This window comes from Trichomycterus rosablanca, chromosome 8 (assembly GCF_030014385.1).
Source record: "Trichomycterus rosablanca isolate fTriRos1 chromosome 8, fTriRos1.hap1, whole genome shotgun sequence".
In the NCBI taxonomy this organism is placed as follows: domain Eukaryota; kingdom Metazoa; phylum Chordata; class Actinopteri; order Siluriformes; family Trichomycteridae; genus Trichomycterus; species Trichomycterus rosablanca.
The window spans coordinates 22988421-23010069 of NC_085995.1; the positions used below are offsets into that span (position 1 = coordinate 22988421).

Consider the following 21649-nt stretch of genomic DNA (forward strand, 5'->3'; position numbering starts at 1 on the left):
TTTGATATATAATTAAAATATTATTTAAAATAAATGCTTTTGCTGTGCATAATAGAGTCTTAACTTTTACTAACTAACTGTTTACTGACAAGGGATTTCAAAGTACTGTATTGCAGAGTCCACTCGGTTATATTTGTTACAGAAGCATGATTGATTTTTGATCCCTGAATTCCTTGCAGTTGTGCATTATGAAATGTTTGTCAGTTTTTGCTGACAAACACTTATTCATAAATATGAGATCCTCCTGGTGTGTGTATCAGTTTTTTTTTCTTTTCTAAATTTTCACCATTTTAGAAAAAAAAAACTTTTATAATTTTATTTTTATAGCCAATGTTCAATTTAGTGGACTGCAAGACAATTTTAATGCATGAAACGGTTAAACTTGGCAATACAAAATTTCCAGAGAGTTAACTTAAAGAATGTATAATTATCCTTTATTTTGTATTGTTTTTACTTTTTACTCTTTTGTTTTTGCATAAATACCAAACATGCATATATATAGAACTTTTTTTTATTTAACTTTTTAGTAAAACAGAGAAACCTGTGGTGCATCTTTTGTATTTATTTTTACAATACTTAATTGTGCATCATTCTACAAATTTGCAGTCTATTTTTGGGATGTGCCTGTCTCAGTATCTACTTACTAATTGCTCTGGTGGAGGAATTCACTTTTTCATTAGTAAAGTTGACCTTGTGCTTTTTCTTTGTTGGAGCATTTATAAATTCATGCTGACATGTTCAGGATTGGTGAAGGCTGTTAGCACAAATTTTTTGTTAAACCACCTTTGTGATGGATAGCTCAGAAACTCAAGCCTGTCACTAATGCATATTAACCATCTGGTTGATTGATAAAAACTTCTTGTGGAAACAGATTCCATCATCTGTAGAATTACCGCAACCCAAATGGTCAGTAGTTTTCTATTTAATATGAGGTACAATTTGTCCAATATAAGGCCATCTGCAGAGGCAAGGACGTTAGTGCAAATTAACCGGTAAACATAAGGCAGTTGAATGCTACGTGAATAAAAAATGTTAAATCGCTAAACACAAACCTTACATTTTGAATTTCACAGCAAATTGCATATTACACGGGAAAATGTCGTGAATTAGGTAGGGCCTTGAACTTTTTGTCTTCAGGGTTTTTATGATTTCTGGCAAAAGCAAACAACATTTGATGGTCTGAGTGTGCTTTACTTTAGATAATCAGGATGTAGACACGCTGCGAAAAGTTACACAATTATATAATTACCTTTATATTAAAACATTTTTAAAATGATTATAAGGTTTTGTGTCTCTGAGCTGAGGCTGAGTGGTAATTCAGCTAAGCATAAGGATAGGCTGAAAAAAAATACATTTATTTAAAGCAATGACTTTTGCCAAAGACTGAATGAGTTTTAAATAACTTTATTTTTATGTAATATGCTTTGTTTAATGATCTGAAATCATTTAGTGTGACAAATGTGCAAAACAGTTTTGACAAGCTTTATAGTTTAATTCTCAGCTGTACTGTTGGCGTAGCTGGGCATCCAGCAGGCACAACTGGCTGTGCCTGGGGGAGGGAAGTCAACAGAGTTTATCATTGCAACTTCAGTTGTGGCCTTTGCTGGTTAGCTGCTTTACCTGCACAAGAAATGTATAATTCTCAGACAGGGCATGACTCTCTGTAGGTGATACAGCTCTCTGTGAGACTTTGCCTCTGGCAGGAGCGTCTGACAACTGCGCTTTGCATGTTAGAGAGGCATGTGATTGCATTTCTGTATGGGTAGGTGGTGTAGCAACGAAGGAAGTAAACAGACGCAACTTGATTGGGACAGAAGGTGAAAATGAAAAAAGAGACAATGGAGCTCTAGTGTGCTAGGTGTGGAATAGAATACGATTTGGGATAGTCACAGAAATTGTAACTTCTATACACTGTTAACTTTTTTGACCTTATAATCTTTACTTTGGAAAGCAAAAAAGCACAGAAATGCTGTTTGTGTACCATCTCGCTGACTCGGGTGAGGTTTTAAGTGAAGTGTTTGTTTTTACAGCTGTACAATCCTCTGTATCTGCTTTAACTGGGTATGGCATAATTCTACTTCTCCTGTGTGCTTCTTGCCGGTAGCGTCCACGCAATGCATCTGAGAAGCAGTCAGTGTAGACTGAGTTTTGATATGTAAATTCTAGTTAACGCTACAGTTCATTAAGGTGCACATTAAACCATATTAATTTAAGCAGTCTAATTAGCATGAATTACATTTTGCATGTCCTAATTTTGGCACTTGTGTGGCGAAGCAATAAACTGTGCTAGCTCAGTACCACAGAGATATATAGATAGATAGATAGATATATAGATAGATAGATAGATAGATAGATAGATAGATAGATAGATAGATAGATAGATAGATAGATAGATAGATAGATTCAACTTTATTGTCATTGTTCAGTACAGGTACAAGGCAACGAAGTGTAGTTAGCATCTACCAGAAGTGCAAATAGTAGCATTGTGCAAAAAAACTGAGAATATTAGTAACATATACCTAGGATTAATATGAATATAAAGTTATACTATAGCTATTTACATATATGAAATTATATCTATGTACATAGTACTATATACCTAATAGCAATAATAACAATAAGCATATTAATAAAAAATGAATATGTATTATAATAATAACAGTAATAATAAAGATTAGTTAGGTATATATTAGTAATAACAGTACTAGTAATAAAGGATGAGTAAATAGTAACTATACAGCTGTAACTATAACTATGGTGGATGGTGAAAAAAAACTATGACTATACATACAGTATATATGTATGACAGTTGTGTAAAGTGCAGGTGCAATGATAAATAATTACGACAGTCCAGTGTGCAGTCCGGGGTGATGGTAAAGTGCAGGTGCAACTTGTGCAATCATAAATGTGCAATGATAAATAATAACACAGTCCAGTGTGTAATCAGAACGGTGCAATGATAAATAATTAAGTTAATCAGTTTAAAATATTGTTCCTCATCTACTAGGTCTTACATGTCCATAATCCAGGTTATTGAGGTGAGTGTATAAAAGGTCTGTGATTTAATTGGAATTTACTTTAGCACTTCTAAAGAATGTAATCTATTACTGAACGTGACTGTGTGTGTGCGTACATGCAGTTGGGTTGTGAATACGCTCAGACGGGTGACTGTGTGTGTGCAAGTACGTAGTTAAGATCCAGGGTTTGAATCCCCTTCGATGTTATTAGCTGGTTGGGCATCTATGCAAACATAATTGTCTGTGTGTAAGGGGATTTGGAGTGGCCGAGGCGCTGTGGTGGATTGGTGTCCTGTTCTGGGCGTGTTACTGCATTGTGCTTAATGATTCCGGAGAAGTTGGACCTATTACGACCCTGACCAGGATAAATTATTGAGCATAAAAAAGCATGAAAATCTAATGAAAAATGTCCTGCCACGTTTGTTTTATCCCATTTACATCCCATTTATTTTTTAAAGGCACGTTGATTTACTGTAACTGCTTAACTGATAGCTTGCAGATACACCTGCCTGAGCAAAAGTATTTGTAACCCCCACCAACTACGTACTTGCACACACACAGTCACCCGTCTGAGCAAAAGTATTCACAACCCCCACCAACTACGTACTTGCACACACACAGTCACCCGTCTGAGCAAAAGTATTCACAATCCAACTGCATGTACGCACACACACAGTCACGTTCAATAATAGATTACATTCTTTAGAAGTGCTAAAGTAAATTCCAATTAAATCACAGACCTTTCATACACTCACCTCAATAACCTGGATTATGGACATGTAAGACCTAGTAGATGAGGAACAATATTTTAAACTGATTTCTAAGATGTGAATTCAGTATAGTGAGTACGTATAAACAGAACAATAAAAGTGTTTGTGATAACTCTACTAGTTACATTTTAATAGTGTTTTTATGAATGTAGCACAGCAAAAATCTAAGTGGCTGAAATAAAAATTTTTGAGACCTCTACGCCATTCTGACTCTAAATCGCCCATCCTGTTAATGACACCATGGCTTGTGTGCAGCATTTGGATATGCGCGCTTGTTCACTCTCAACGTGCCTGTCTTTATCTTCCTTTTTAGTCACATTCAACTTCATTATTTTGTAAGGCACATCAACCACCTAGCAACACATTAGTATTTGCCGATCATGCTTGAGCACACACACACAATCACCTATCTGAGCAAAAGTATTTGCACCCCACCAAATACATAGTTGCACACACATGATCACATATCTCACCAAAATGATTTAACCCCCTACAAACTCTACCACTGCTAAACTGCAATCACACTTAAAGTTTCTTTAAGATATGAATCTCTTTACCCTTCAAACTTTAAAACATCCGTCCCATTGATGACACTGTAATTTGTAAACAGCTTTTGGATACTCACACCGCCATGGACGTTTTTATTCTCACTCCCTTTCATTTAAATGGCCTTTCAATCTGCTGTACTTCTGCTTGACCTATAGACACTGTTTTAAATGTGCTTCAAAAGGCAGACCCACCACCACAAATTTAAAGTCCCTCTGACTCTCACTTACTTACTTACACTTGTTTTCTTTTTGTCCCTCATCTTTTCTTCCTCACTGACTTCTATTAATTCTAACCCTAACCCTAACCACCAAACTTTATCTACACCTTTAGTGCAGGTTATCAGTCTGTAATTTACAGCAATACTGACCCACACTCCATTTCTTATTTTTTCCTCACTTGTTTCTGTCTTTTACTCTCACTAATTTTCATCCATTCCCAAGCCCTAGAGTTTCATTTATCAGCCATTAAACTGCATGTAGTCCTTTATTGCAGGTCACCAAGCTTTAGTCCAAAGCCATAGTGACTTGCACTTCTTCCTCCCTTTCTCTTCAATTTATCACAAATACACTGACATTACACGCAACCTGTCTAAGCAAAAGTATTCACACTCTCACCAAATACATGCTTTCACTCACAATCACCTATCTAAGCAAAGTATTCAACCCCCCATATTTTCTACCACTGATAAGCTGTAATCACACCCACATTTTCCTCATTAAATGCACATCTTTGTTTATGTGAAAGAGTGTCTTTTATGTTTTCATTTGTCAGCAATAATGGGTGAAGTAGCCAAATTAAGGGCGCTTTGGTGCATGTTTGTAGTATGAGAGTAGGAGGAATGTAAAAAAGTCAGTACAGTTCTGTATTGATTAAACAATTTAGTTTAATTAGTTTCCTCAGGTATTTTCACCTTTATTCCATAATAAACAATTACATATTGACCAGTTAATCATGAAAATAGTGTGTAGAGTAATCTTTAATGGCCAACAAATGCAATTTACCTTCCTTTGCACACATGATTTCTTTGGATTTAATAACTCCTAACTGGTGTGACGCACAGAGTTAACCAGCATATTATTAGAAGTAATATGACCTTTTGTAACCATTACTCTATTATGCTTTGAATCTGTAATTCAGGCTTAAAAGCACCTAAAAGTAGTTCTTTTAAATGCGTGCATGATCCCTTGTCTTATAAATCACTAGATCCTATATTTTTACTTCCATTGTGTCTCAGAGGAAGAGTGACGTTATGACTGTATCTGAGTCATTACTGAACCAGATTTATTTAACAACACTTTTGAAGGGATTCATTTATTTACGTTAACACCATCATTTATTCATCCTATTTATGTACAACATTTTTGAAATGATTTGTCTGTTTGTCAGTTCATTGATTGTTTAAATTACCATTAATATACAATTTTATCCAAAAGACATTTGTATTGAGGTGTATTAATCATGCTTCTACAATGATTTAGATCAGCAATGTAATTACTCACTCACTCACTTACTGTCATAACCGCTTATCCAGTTGGGGGGGGGTTTGCAAGACACACAGTAACACCCTGGACATACACACACCCATTCATCTATAGGGCAATTCAGTGTCTCCAATTAACCTGCATGTTTTTGGACTGTGGGAGGAAACCGGAGCTTCCAGAGGAAACCCACGCAGACACAGGGAGAACATGCAAACTCCACACAGAAAGGAGCCGGACCACCCCACCTGGGGTTTGAAACTAGGACCTTCTTGCTGTGAGGAGACAGTGCTACCCATCGAGCCACCATGCCGCCCGCAATCTAATTAGCAGCAAGAAAATATAAGAGTGTAAGTAACAATACATAAATTACCAGAGAAACACAAATTGGTTGTGGTTATATATTAAATACATGCTTTTGAAGAACATTGCAAATAAGTAATGAACACTTACCTCAGATTGTAGTTTCTGTGCAATATTTATCAGTAATTAACCCTAAAGCTTAATTAAGCTTAAATAAAAACAATGATTTTGCTATTTGGTAATAATAATTAGTAGGGATGTCCCGATTACGTTTTTTTTTTCCCGATACCGATCCCGATTATTAATTTTGATCCCGATCCGATACCGATTCTCAAACCGATACTTGTATTTTCTAGATATTGTCTAGATAAGAACTAGATAATACTGTTCACACAGTGCACACTTCAAGTACATTACAGTTATTCACATTAATCCACTGTACATGTTTAACAACTAAATAGCTCTGCAGTGCTGTAGGGAAAAATGCTGCATCCAAGCTATTGCTTAATGTTTTTGTATTTTTACAAAATCAATCAAAATGAGTGAGATAATTTGTTTAACTTTAAACTTTACATTCAAAGAAAACAATTTTTTAATGCAGTGATACACTAAAAATGAACAGAAATCTGTGTAGCAGCTTAACTTGAATATAAGAAAAAAAGTTACTTAAAAGCATTACAGTAAAACCTGAATACCAAAATAAAATGGAAAGGCTCTTTTGTTATGAATGAAAGCCAGTTTTTAAAGTGCTTCTATTGTGACAATGGTTTGATGGACGTTTGTACACGAAGTGAGTGTGTTTTGACCCTTTAGGCCTTCCATAGAACATGAAATAGCGTGCTTGACTCAACTGTCGGCTATTCGGTACCGTAACAGAAGAAGTTAATAAAGTGTTCTGCTCCCGACAATATGTGAATATACTGTGCATTTATTTCTTTATTAAACAAGTGCATCACTACGTTGTTTTGTAAACCGGTGTGATCCTTAACTCACACACGCTCTCACACATGAACGCAGCTCTGCTCCCACCGCCTCGTGAAACGCTCACACTGCAGACGTTACACTTCACTGTTGGACTTGTTTTACTTGGATTAAGATCGGGTTTAGTAAAGCCGATTCCGATCAATTAAAAAATGCCTTGATCGGCCTCGATCCCGATCTTTGAGATCGGATCGGGACTTCCCTAATAATTATAATAAAATTAGGAGTCCACTGCAAAATTTTAAGTAAATTATATATAATCTAAATAAAATATATAGATTATTTTATTTGACCTTTTATTTTATTTATTTATTAATGTTTTTATGCATTTTCTCCCTTTTTCTCCTGATCTTAAGCGCATCCAATTTTTACCCAATTGCGTTATGCTTCCTCTCTACTGGTGCCCCGATTGTGGACAGCGAACTGACACACGCACCCTCCGATACGTGTGCAGTAGCCGACTGCATCTTTTCACCTGCATGAAGTGAGTTCATATGCGAATCAGCCTTGTGCACAGAGAGCCACACCCTGATTGCATTATTCCTCTACTCTGTGCAGACGCCATCAATCAGCCAGCAGAGGTCATAATTGCACCAGTTATGAGGTCCCTATCCGGCTCCCTCCCTGGATGAACAACTAGGGAGCCGGATGGCAGAGCTTAGATTTGATACGATGTATTCGAAATCCCAGCTCTGCTGTGCTAGCGTATTTTACCGCTTCGCCACCTGAGCGGCCCTTATTTTACCATTTATATGTACATGTTTTGAGTAAAATTAACATTTGTGTTTTATTCTAGAAATTACCAAAATTCTATACTTTTTTTTCCCAAATTCCAAATAAAAATATTGTGATTTAGAGCATTTGCAGAAGACAACTAGTCAAAATAACAAAAAGATGCAAACAAAACAGGTTCCGTTTCTGTCCAAAAACACAATACTAAGTTAAATAACCCCAATTTCCAATCACACCTTTCACATTTCAGAGGTTTTCAAAGGGGTTTAGGTCTGGAGATAGGCCATGTCAGGTAGACTCTTTTGAATATTACTTATGAAATGATCTCTCTCAACTTTTGTGAAGCTGATTTGTTTTCCCCATGGGTGCAACTTAAATGCATCTCTGGATCCCTAGGTCGTGTTTAACACATTATTCATGTCATTTGACAAAAATTGATTCATAGCTGTAAATCTTTCTGTAGAGGTAGTTCTTGCTTTAAATTAAGTGTTTATTCACTGAAAGATACAGCAAATAAATGCAGAATAGATTATGTAGTACTTTAGGTGGTAGGATGTTTTATTAACGTTGCAATGTCATAGTTATTCAAACCCTACATAATATTACTGATATTGGGTTACAATATAATTAAACCATTGAGAATTCGAACTTGCCAGCAAGTCAGTGACCACAAGCAAACTTCCATGTCAATTAGAGGAACCAGTTCTTGCATTTTGCACAGTTTTCTTCACTGTAATCACCTTGACATTTACTCAGTACAATGTACTGGCCAACATCACACTTGTCTTTCGTCCCGTCACTTCCCTTTTTTAGGTTAGAATGTGTCTTGTATTATTTGAGGTTATCGATTAATTGTACTATTTTTTCTTATCTGCACTGTGTATATTGTCCTGCTGTGTTCTGTGTTGAACTCTTGAACTGTTTAATATACTGGAGTGGTCTCCTCAGTCTCCAGATTTAAATCGCATATAATATCTTTGGTGGGATTTAGAGAAAGCATTACAGCATGAAAGCCTTCAAACCTTAATGAGCTGGAAGTTTTGTCAACAGAGGCATCAGAAGCTTGTTAGCACTTACTGAAATGGCTTGTTGGAAGTTATCAGGGCAGAAGAATGTTCTAGTAAGTACCGAGTCTGGGGTTGACAAATGGTGCACATAGACATTTGTTACAATAATTAGATGGTTTTAATATTAATTTAAAATTATGTCAACGTATTCTTTTTTTTAAATTGCTCGTATCAATAGGAAAAATCTACAAGAATCTCTGGTTACTAAGATTCTTGATTTTTTTTATTCAATTCCTCATACCTTACACCTTTTTAGGTGACAAGTTTAATATTTCCAAATGCAAGAAATGTTTGTGTGTTATGCAATAGATTTCAATAAAATGTTTAAAATATACACCAATCAGACATAACATTAGGAGAATGTTCCTAATATTGTGTTGGTCCCCCTTTTACTGCCAAAACAGCCCTGCAACCGTGATGCACTGTGTATTCTGAAACCTTACTATCAGAACCAGCATTAACTTCTTCAGCAATTTGAGCTACAGTAGCTCGTCTGTTGGATCAGACCACACGTGCCAGCCTTTGCTGCCCACGTGCATCAATGAGCCTTGGCCACCCATGACCCTGTTGCTGGTTTACCACTGTTCCTTCCTTGGACCACTTTTGATTGCTGCTGACCACTGCAGACCGGGAACACCCACAAGAGCTGCAGTTTTGGAGATGCTCTGACCCAGTCGTCTAGCCATCACATTTTGCCCCTTATCAAACTCGCTCAAATGCTCATTTTTCCTGCTTCTAACACATCAACTTTGAGGATAAAATGTTCACTTGCTGCCTAATATATCCCACCCACTAACAGGTGCCGTAATATAGAGATATACAGTGTTATGCTGTCTTCAAAAGGCCATTAAAAACCCACCTCTTTACTAAGCACTTAAGCTGACATGTACTTACTTACTAACACTCTTATTCATTTCCTGCAAAAAAAATCTGGGTTTTAGCAGATTTGTGTTCTTGAACTGTTGTCTGCTTAAACTAGAGTAATGAAATGTTTACTATGGAAGCACTTCTGTAAGTCGCTCTGGATTAGAGCGTCTGCTAAATGCCGAAAATGTAAAATGTAAATGTTATTCACTTCACCCGTGGTCATAATGTTATGCTTGGTTGGTGTAATCATCAGTTGTAGCCTTAGTTACCACAATAATTTAACGTGACAACTTTGTAAGCTATTGTGTTAAATAATAAACTATATGCATTAACAACTGCGCACTAATATGCTTTTTCTCTTTTTGACAGTGAAACAATTGCCACACCATACACAGAGACTAACCAATTTATTGTCTTGGTGATAAGCCCGTGTTAAGCCCAATCAGCTTTGGCCACGCAAATCATGTGCAATTTTCTAATCATAGTTGCATTGAATATGAATTTAATTGAATTTGAATAGAAATGCTGCAAATAATCTCTTTCATGTCACATAATTATAGAGACACTGAGCACAAGCAATTACCTTATCATGATAATGGCTTTAATGTACAAATCCTATTTCCAGAAAAGTTGGGACGTTTTGTAAAATGCAATGAAAAGAAGAATCTGTAATTTGTTCACTCTCTTGAATCTTTATTTAACAGACAAAAGTAGAAAAAAAACTTTTTCAATGGTTTTACTGATCAGTATAAACACACATACATTCTGTGTCTACCTTTAAAGCACATATAAGCAAGGCGAGTTTTTGTATAGCACCTTTCATACACAGTGGCAATTCAGAGTGCTTTACATAAGGAAAAATGAAAAGCATTAAAACATTCCTGAGATCTAGAACTTCAGAAAGGCTTTTTGCAAGAACATGAAATTAAAACCAGAAAGATAAAATGCTTTACATAAAGAATAAAAGGATTTTTAATTAAGATAAAAATAGCTTATCAAGGCTAAAGTGCAGTAATAATAGAGTGCAACATTTAGAACAAATCATAGGCACAAGAAAAGAGGAATGTTTTAAACCTGGATTTAAGCATTTCTACCTTTGAGGCACATCTATTTTTTTTTGGCAGTCTGGTCCAGTTATATGCAGCGTAACAGTCAAATCCTTCTTCACCATGTTTAGTTTGGACTCTGGGCTCGACTAGCTGACCTCAGTTCATGGATCTAAAAGATCTACTGGGTTTATACTCTCTAAACATATCTGAGATACACTATATTGCCAAAAGTATTCACTCACCCATCCAAATCATTGAATTCAGGTGTTCCAATCACTTCCGTGGCCACAGGTGTATAAAACCAAGCACCTAGGCATGAAGACTACTTCTACAAACATTAGTGAAAGAATGGGTTGCTCTCAGGAGCTCAGTGAATTCCAGCGTTGTACCGTGATAGGATTCCACCTGTGCAAAGTCCAGTTGTGAAATTTCCTTGCTAGTAAATATTCCACAGTCAACTGTCAGTGCTATTATAACAAAGTGGAAGCAATTGGGAACGACAGCAACTCAGCCATGAAGTGGTAGGCCACGTAAAATGACAGAGCGGGGTCAGCGGATGCTGAGGCACATAGTGCGCAGAGGTCGCCAACTTTCTGCTGAGTCAATTGCTACAGACCTCCAAACTTCATGTGGCCTTCAGATTAGCTCAAGAACAGTGCGTAGAGAGCTTCATGGAATGGGTTTCCATGGCCGAGCAGCTGCATCCGAGCCTTACATCACCAAGCGCAATGCAAAGCGTCGGATGCAGTGGTGTAAAGCACGCCACCACTGGACTCTAGAGCAGTGGAGACGTGTTCTCTGGAGTGACGAATCACGCTTCTCCGTCTGGCAATCCGATGGACGAGTCTGGGTTTGGTGGTTGCCAGGAGAACGGTGCTTGGTACTATGGTGTGGGGTTGTTTTTCAGGAGTTGGGCTTGGCCCCTTAGTTCCAGTGAAAGGAACTCTTAATGCTTCAGCATACCAAGAGATTTTGGACAATTTCATGCTTCCAACTTTGTGGGAACAGTTTGGGGATGGCCCCTTCCTGTTCCAACATGACTGCGCACCAGTGCACAAAGAAAGGTCCATAAAGACATGGATTAGCGAGTTTGGTGTGGAAGAACTTGACTGGCCTGCACAGAGTCCTGACCTCAACCCGATAGAACACCTTTGGGATGAATTAGAGCGGAGACTGTGAGCCACGCCTTCTCATCCAACATCAGTGTCTGACCTCACAAATGCGCTTCTGGAAGAATGTCAAAAATTCCCATAAACACACTCCTAAACCTTGTGGAAAGCCTTCCCAGAAGAGTTGAAGCTGTTGTAGCTGCAAAGGGTGGGCCGACATCATATTAAACCCTATGGATTAAGAATGGGATGTCACTAAAGTTCATATGGGTTTAAAGGCAGATGAGCGAATACTTTTGGCAATATAGTGTATATTCTGGGCCAAAACCACTCAGTGATTTACAGACTAGTAGCAGCACTTTAAACTCTATTCTATTATTTTATTTACATCGCCAAATACATCAATATTTAAGGTCTAAAACTTACATTAATTTTAAAAATCAATATTTTCTATTTTTTTTTTTTTTTTTTACATTTTAGAGTGGGCAAAACAAGTTGTCAGCAATTAATTTGTAACCAGGTGCTAATGTTATTACTTTGTGGTGTCTAAAAACTCTGACACTCTGAATTTTGAACATATCTTTAGATTTACATATACACCGATCAACCATAACATTAAAACCGCCTCTATGTTTCTACACTCACTGTCCATTTTATCAGCTGCACTTACCATATAGAAGCACTTTGTAGTTCTACAATGCAATTACTGACCATCTGTTTCTCTGCATGCTTTGTTAGCCCCATTTCATGCTGTTTTTAAATGGTCAGGACCCCCACAGGACCACTACAGAGCAGGTATTATTTAGGTGGTGGATCATTCTCAGCACTGCAGTGACACTGACATGATGGTGGTGTGTTAGTGTGTGTTGTGCTGGTATGAGTGGATCAGACACAGCAGCGCTGCTGGAGGTTTTAAATACCGTGTCCACTCACTGTCCACTCTATTAGACACTCCTACCTACTTGGTCCACCTTGTACATGTAAAGTCAGAGACGATCGCTCATCTATTGCTGCTGTTTGAGTTGGTCATCTTCTAGACCTTCATCAGTGGTTACATGATGCTGCCCATGGGGCGCTGTTGGCTGGATATATTTTTGTTTGGTGGACTATTTTCAGTCCAGTAGTGACTGTGAGGTGTTTAAAAACTCCAGCAGCGCTGCTGTGTCTGATCCACTCATACCAGCACAACACACACTAACACACCACCACCATGTCAGTGTCACTGCAGTGCTGAGAATGATCCACCACCCAAATAATACCTACTCTGTGGTTGTCCTGTAGGGGTCCTGACCATTGAAGAACAGCATGAAAGTGGGGCTAACAAAGCATGCAGAGAAACAGATGGACTACAGTTAGTAATTGTAGAACTACAAAGTGCTTCTATATGGTAAGTGAAGTTGAGGTGGTTTTAATATTATGGCTGATCAGTGTATATAAATGTCATTATGTGACACTTTTTTGTTGACGAAAAAGACAAAAATATCTAATACTTTCTCTACATTTCACTTCATTACACATAACTTAATTTTTGGACTCATTTGTTTTGACTGCTTTATGTGTGGATTACTTGGGTTTTTACCAACATCTGGTGAAAATTTCATGTCAATAGTCCCATCAGAAATATATTTACTGAGAAAAATGTTGATGTGTTTAATGCTTATTTTCCCCGCTGTATATGTGTACTGTGCTGAGACTAAAGAAACACCGTTTTGACAACCCATCTAATTGTATAAATATTCAATGGTGAGAAAGTGCTTATGTGAAAGCTGTAGAATCATGCAATACTTCACATGTAGTATCCATTAAAATGCATGAGTCACTACGTGAGCAAACTGAGTATGGCAGGTAGGGATGATCAACACTGGGCTGTGTTGGATGAAGAGTAAAGCTCTCTGAACTACACTTCAAAAAATAAAAATAAAAAAACTTAAGCCTGAATGCGTGTCATTAAATTAAGTGTGCTGTGGTTCTAAATCTGTCTGTCAAAGTCTGACCTAACCTTTAGGCTGTATTTATAAGGACGTTTTGGCATGCACAATTTTGCCAATACTTCTAATGTAACAATGCCATTATGGAACACACACACTGACACATGGCCATGCATAAATATGATGGTATAACATAAAAAGAGTTCACAAGGTTTGAACCACTGATGGAATACATCTTGACATAATTATGCATCAGCAATTCAAATACAAATCTCCTCAGTGCAGGATATGAGGAGAAGCCGATTAGCATGTAATAAGAAATACACCTTCTTAGACTGAGAGTAAAAGAACATAGCAGGTTGACAACAATTTATTAAATAATTATTTTTACAGATTAAAAATTTTTAAAAATTTTTTTTTTTTATATCTAGTATACAGCAAAGCTGGTAGCATACAATAATTTATGACTATGTCCCAATTCTCATCATTCTGTACTACATTTACATTTTCTGCATTTAGCTTTTATCCAAAGTGACTTACAGTTGTGACAGTATACAATCAAAGCAATTGAGGGTTAAAGGCCTTGCTCAAGTGCCCAACAGTGACAACCTGTCAGTGGTGTGGCTTGAACCTGCAACCTTACGATTACTGGACCAGTACCTTAACCACTAGGCTACATCTGCCTTGTGTACTATATTCATGATATTAGTACACTACCATTATTACGATTTGTGCAGCATGTGGTTTGAGTTTGGGAAGTTTCCCAGTTAAATAAATAAACACAGCTCACAAAAAAAAGCTCAATGTGTTTTTCTATTAATACCAAAAACATAAAAAAATATAAATGTAGCCTTATCCCTTGATTTTTGCAAATATGGCAGTTGGATGCTTTTAGTATTAGAAAAACAATATTTTGTATTTATTTGTAATGTCTAGTATACAGAAAAGCTGGTTGCATACAATCATTTATTTATTTATTTTCCCCCCAATTTTCTCCCTAATCTAGTCATATACAATTACCCTGATTACGTTACACTTCATCTGTACCGATACAACCCTTCATGCTGACTGAGGAGCACCGAAACTGACACACGCCCCCGCCGAGCGTATGCACTACCGACTGCATCTTTTTACCTGCACGAGGCGAGTTCATATATGGATCAGCTTTGTGTACGGAGAGCCACACCCTGTCCACACTGCACAGGTGCCATCAATCAGCCAGCAAAGGTCGTAGCTGCATCAGTTATGAGGAACCCTGGTCCGGCTCCCGCCCTGTGTAAACAACAGCCAATCGTTGTTCATGTAGCCACCCAGCCCAGATGGATGGCAAAGCCGAAATTCGAAACGATGTTTTACCGCTGCGCCACCTGATACAATAACTTATGACTGTGTTCCAATTCTCATCATTCTGTACTATATTCATGATATTAGTACACTACCATTATTACGATTTGTGCAGCATGTGGTTTGAGTTTGGGAAGTTTCCCAGTAAAATAAATAAACACTGCTCACAAAAAAAGCTTGTGTAAAATTAGTACACTAACATTTTTGCGATTTGTGCAGCATGTGGTCTGAGTTTGGGAAGTTTCCCAGTGAAATAAATAAACACAGCTCACAAAAAGCTCAATGTGTTTTTCTATGAATATAAATCCAGCCTTATCTCTTGAATTTTGCAAATATGGCAATTGGATGCTTTTAGTATAAGGGTTTTGTGGTTATGTAGTTTATTATTTAGTTTAGTTTTAAAAACACTTTTCATCTGCATTTGACAACTGCATTTTCAGCACAGCATTTTTTTTATCACTGTTAGTCTGCAGAGTAAAAATGCAGTGAATGAAGTGTTTATAGTTTATTTTGTCAATTAAAAAAAGCATCAATTCTTCTAGGTGTTCACACAGAAGAAGATAGTTCTTAATGACATTGGCTGTATGTTTGGGATCATTATACTGCTGCAGAATGAATTTAGAGCCAATGATCAGATGCCTCCCTAAGGGTATTGCATGATGGATAAGTATCTGCCTATATTTCTCAGCATTGTGGACACCATTAATCCTGACCAAATTTCCTACTTCATCTGCTAAAGCCCCATATTTGCAAGAATTTTCGGCATGCTTTACTGTTGCCTGTAGAGATTAATTACTGTACCGCTCTCCAGCCCTTCGGAGAACAAACTGCCTTCTATTACAGCCGAATATTTCAAATCTCATCACTCCAGAGCACCTGCTTCCATATTTCTGCACCCCAGTTTCTATGTTTTCATGCATTGAGTCACTTAGCTTATTTCCATGATGAAGGTATGGCTTTTTGCCCACAATTCTACCATGAGGATCACTTTTGACTTCTCCATACGGGAGATGGGTGTACCTGGGTTATACTGGTTTTTGCCATGGTATGAGCTGATGGCACTGCGGGACATCTTTCAGTTTCGAAGGGAAGTAAGCATGATCTGCTGCACTAAGTTTTTTTGGATGACCACTGCATCTACGGTCCTCAACATTGCCCTTTTTCTTGGGGTGGGGGGGTGGTGGGTTATGTTATCCACAAGTTCTATCAAGAAGTTTGCTAACCATGGAATAGACAAGAACCTTCCAGGATGTGGTGTGGGGGGGGGGAAATTGATGAGTGAACCCTATAAAAGGTGGTGTACTTTTGCGTTTTTCTTCAGGTCTTTCAAGTTCAAGGAATTCAATTCCTCTTGTCAATAAATATTTTAATTAAGTGTTCTGTGGTTCTAAATCTGTCTGTTTCAATCTGACCTAAGCTTTAGGCTGTATTTATAAGGCCGTTTTGGCATGCCCAATTTTGCTATTACTTCTAATGTAACAATGCCTTTATGGAACACACACTAACACATGGCCATGCATAAATATGATGGTATAACATAAAGAGAGTTCACAAGTTTTGAACCGATCTTTCTATGGAAAGATGAAACCAAGCTAGAGCTACCAAAAAAACCTTTGTTGCCAAAGGTTATGCAACCAAGTATTAGGGAAGGCACCTTTAATCATGTCCACGTCTTATACTGTTGTTTTCTTTATTTCTTTTTTTTTAAATGACTGCATATATGTTGACAGGTCAACATGTCAACTTTTTTTGTTGAATGTATTTAAATATGCTGGTGGATGGTACCAAAGCTGGAATATACTGGCTTTTTATACTAAACACTTAAGGATGTTAATAATGTTGACTACAACTGCATATCTAAGAGAAATCTCTGCATAAAAAGCACACCAAAACTCTATGTAATGCCTGTTGATCCATCAGATGGCATTGACCTAAAAACAAAATTCCAATTTTCTCTCTACAGTGGCTCTGACGGTGTTTAATGTTTCAGAGGAGCACTCTTCTTGTCCTCTCGGTTATTTCCCTTGTGGGAATTTGAGCTCCTGTCTGCCACAGCTTCTTCACTGTAATGGAGTGGACGACTGTGGGAACCAGGCTGATGAAGACAACTGTGGTCAGTGTTATGATCAAACTTCTTATTTTGCCTCCTCTTGTTTAATTTCTACATACTACATTTGTACTTCATATGTAAAACAGGTGTACAGGTTTTATAGATTTGTCTGCTTCTATCTATCTATCTATCTATCTATCTATCTATCTATCTATCTATCTATCTATCTATCTATCTATCTATCTATCTATCTATCTATCTCTCTCTCTCTCTCTCTCTCTCTCTCTCTCTCTCTCTCTCTCTCTATATATATACAGTGTATCACAAAAGTGAGTACACCCCTCACATTTCTGCAGATATTTAAGTATATCTTTTCATGGGACAACACTGACAAAATGACACTTTGACACAATGAAAAGTAGTCTGTGTGCAGCTTATATAACAGTGTAAATTTATTCTTCCCTCAAAATAACTCAATATACAGCCATTAATGTCTAAACCACCGGCAACAAAAGTGAGTACACCCCTTAGTGAAAGTTCCTGAAGTGTCAATATTTTGTGTGGCCACCATTATTTCCCAGAACTGCCTTAACTCTCCTGGGCATGGAGTTTACCAGAGCTTCACAGGTTGCCACTGGAATGCTTTTCCACTCCTCCATGACGACATCACGGAGCTGGCGGATATTCGAGACTTTGCGCTCCTCCACCTTCCGCTTGAGGATGCCCCAAAGATGTTCTATTGGGTTTAGGTCTGGAGACATGCTTGGCCAGTCCATCACCTTTACCCTCAGCCTCTTCAATAAAGCAGTGGTCATCTTAGAGGTGTGTTTGGGGTCATTATCATGCTGGAACACTGCCCTGCGACCCAGTTTCCGGAGGGAGGGGATCATGCTCTGCTTCAGTATTTCACAGTACATATTGGAGTTCATGTGTCCCTCAATGAAATGTAACTCCCCAACACCTGCTGCACTCATGCAGCCCCAGACCATGGCATTCCCACCACCATGCTTGACTGTAGGCATGACACACTTATCTTTGTACTCCTCACCTGATTGCCGCCACACATGCTTGAGACCATCTGAACCAAACAAATTAATCTTGGTCTCATCAGACCATAGGACATGGTTCCAGTAATCCATATCCTTTGTTGACATGTCTTCAGCAAACTGTTTGCGGGCTTTCTTGTGTAGAGACTTCAGAAGAGGCTTCCTTCTGGGGTGACAGCCATGCAGACCAATTTGATGTAGTGTGCGGCGTATGGTCTGAGCACTGACAGGCTGACCCCCCACCTTTTCAATCTCTGCAGCAATGCTGACAGCACTCCTGCGCCTATCTTTCAAAGACAGCAGTTGGATGTGACGCTGAGCACGTGCACTCAGCTTCTTTGGACGACCACTGTTCTGAGTGGACCCTGCTCTTTTAAAACGCTGGATGATCTTGGCCACTGTGCTGCAGCTCAGTTTCAGGGTGTTGGCAATCTTCTTGTAGCCTTGGCCATCTTCATGTAGCGCAACAATTCGTCTTTTAAGATCCTCAGAGAGTTCTTTGCCATGAGGTGCCATGTTGGAACTTTCAGTGACCAGTATGAGAGAGTGTGAGAGCTGTACTACTAAATTGAACACACCTGCTCCCTATGCACACCTGAGACCTAGTAACACTAACGAGTCACATGACATTTTGGAGGGAAAATGACAAGCAGTGCTCAATTTGGACATTTAGGGGTGTAGTCTCTTAGGGGTGTACTCACTTTTGTTGCCGGTGGTTTAGACATTAATGGCTGTATATTGAGTTATTTTGAGGGAAGAATAAATTTACACTGTTATATAAGCTGCACACAGACTACTTTTCATTGTGTCAAAGTGTCATTTTGTCAGTGTTGTCCCATGAAAAGATATACTTAAATATCTGCAGAAATGTGAGGGGTGTACTCACTTTTGTGATACACTGTATATATATATATATATATATATACAGTATATATATATACAGTGGGGGAAATAAGTATTTGATCCCCTGCTGATTTTTACCCCCTTACAAAGACTTGAACAGTCTATAATTTTTATGTAAGGTTAATTTTAACAGAGAGAGACAGAATATCAACAAAAAATCCAAAAATAAAAAAAACATTAAATAAAAGTTATAAATTAATTTGTATTTAATTAGGGGAAATAAGTATTTGATCCCCTACCAACCAGCAAGAATTCTGACCCCCACAGACCGGTTATGTGCACAAAAGGCACACAAATTAGTCCTGTCCCTGTATAAAAGACTCCTGTCACAGAATCAGTTTCTTCCGTTCAAATCTCTCGACCACCATGGGCAAGACCAAAGAGCTATCAAAGGACGTCAGGGACAAGATTGTAGACCTGCACAAGGCTGGAATGGGCTACAAGACCATCAGCAAGAAGCTTGGTGAGAAAGAGACCACTGTTGGCGCGATAATTCGAAAATGGAAGAAATACAAGATCACAGTCAATCGCCCTCACTCTGGAGCTCCATGCAAGATCTCACCTGGTGGGGTAAGAATGATTCTGAGAAAGGTGAGGTCAGCCCAGAATTACACGGGAGGAGCTTGTCAATGATCTCAAGGAAGCTGGGAGCAGAGAAATGCTGGATATGACCCCAAGAACACAATCCCCACTGGGCATTTCTCTGCCTCCAAACACGGCGAGTGGAGTTGATGCCAAAGAGCTCAATTTTGGTCTCATCTGACCATATCACATTCTCCCAAGCTTTCTCGGAATCATTCAGGTGTTCATTGGCAAACTTCAGACGAGCCTGTACATGAGCCTTCTTGAGCAAAGGGACTTTGCAGGCACTGCAGGAACTCAATACATTACGGCGAAGTGTGTTACTAATGGTTTTCTTGGTGACTGTGCTCCCAGCTCCCTTGAGATCATTGACAAGCTCCTCCCGTGTAATTCTGGGCTGACCTCACCTTTCTCAGAATCATTCTTACCCCACCAGGTGAGATCTTGCATGGAGCTCCAGAGTGAGGGCGATTGACTGTGATCTTGTATTTCTTCCATTTTCGAATTATCGCACCAACAGTGGTCTCTTTCTCACCAAGCTTCTTGCTGATGGTCTTGTAGCCCATTCCAGCCTTGTGCAGGTCTACAATCTTATATCCTTTGATAGCTCTTTGGTCTTGCCCATGGTGGTCGAGAGATTTGAATGGAAGAAACTGATTCTGTGACAGGAGTCTTTTATACAGGGACAGGACTAATTTGTGTGCCTTTTGTGCACATAACCGGTCTGTGGGGGTCAGAATTCTTGCTGGTTGGTAGGGGATCAAATACTTATTTCCCTTAATTAAATACAAATTAATTTATAACTTTTATTTAATGTTTTTTTTTTGGATTTTTTTGTTGATATTCTGTCTCTCTCTGTTAAAATAAACCTTCCATAAAAATTATAGACTGTTCAAGTCTTTGTAAGGGGGTAAACTTACAAAATCAGCAGGGAATCAAATACTTATTTTCCCCAATGTATATATATATATATATATATATATATATATATATATATATACATACACACATATATACATGAACATGGCTGTTGTTCATACAGGATGGGAGCCGGATAGGGACTCCTCATAAGTGATGCAATTATGACTTCTGCTGGCTGATTGATGGCGATTGCACAGAGATGAGGGATAATGTGTTGATCAGTGTGTGGCTCTCCGTACACAAAATGATCTGCATATGAACTCACATCGTGCAGGTGAAAAGATGCAGTCAGCTATTGCACACATGTTGTGTGTCAGTCTTACTCTCCTCAATCAGGGCGGGAATCGGCATCAGTAGAGAGATAGCATAATGCAACTGGGTAATTGGATATGCTAAAAGTCGGGAGAAAAAGGGGGAGAAAATGCATTAGTCTACTGGTGATGGATGTCAAAGTAGCCAAGCAAATGATTTCTCAAAGAAAACCGGTGTGGTATGTTAACAAGAAATGTGACAAAAATATCACGTCCCAATTTTATGCCTCCAACTTTGTTGCAACGGTTTGGAGAAGTCCCTTTTATTCAACTGTACATAGTTTGAGTTTGTGAAATAGTTTTAATGTGGAGGAACTTCAGTGGCCTGGACTGAGCTCTGACCTTAACCTAGTAAACACACAAGATCTGGATAATTATACTGCAGATAAAAAATGTAGTAACTATGAAGCTGTTATCATAGCCTTGGCCATCCTTGCAGAATGGTTTTAATGAGTATTTGCAGCAGTTTATCCTCCTTTGTGTTAGGGTGCCTGCGGTAGCTGGTGAACTTACCCCGGGTTCCCGGCGAAGCAGGCGTTACAGAGCAAATCAAACCAAGGCCTCTTGTAAGAGGCCTGCTAATTAGGGCGATTGCCTGCAGCTGCACCTGGCCTATTTAGGCCGCCAGTAGGCAGCAGCGGG

At 38.4% G+C, this 21649-nt stretch overlaps 1 protein-coding gene across 1 annotated transcript in view; it reads left to right on the top strand.

Moving 5' to 3' along the window:
* Positions 1-21649, top strand: part of rxfp1 (relaxin family peptide receptor 1) — a 99967-nt gene that overhangs the window by 1011 nt on the left and 77307 nt on the right. Inside the window, exon 2 of the mRNA XM_062999944.1 lies at positions 17158-17307. Within this exon, the coding sequence (XP_062856014.1) occupies positions 17158-17307 (150 nt within the window). The remainder of the gene's footprint in view (positions 1-17157; positions 17308-21649) is intronic.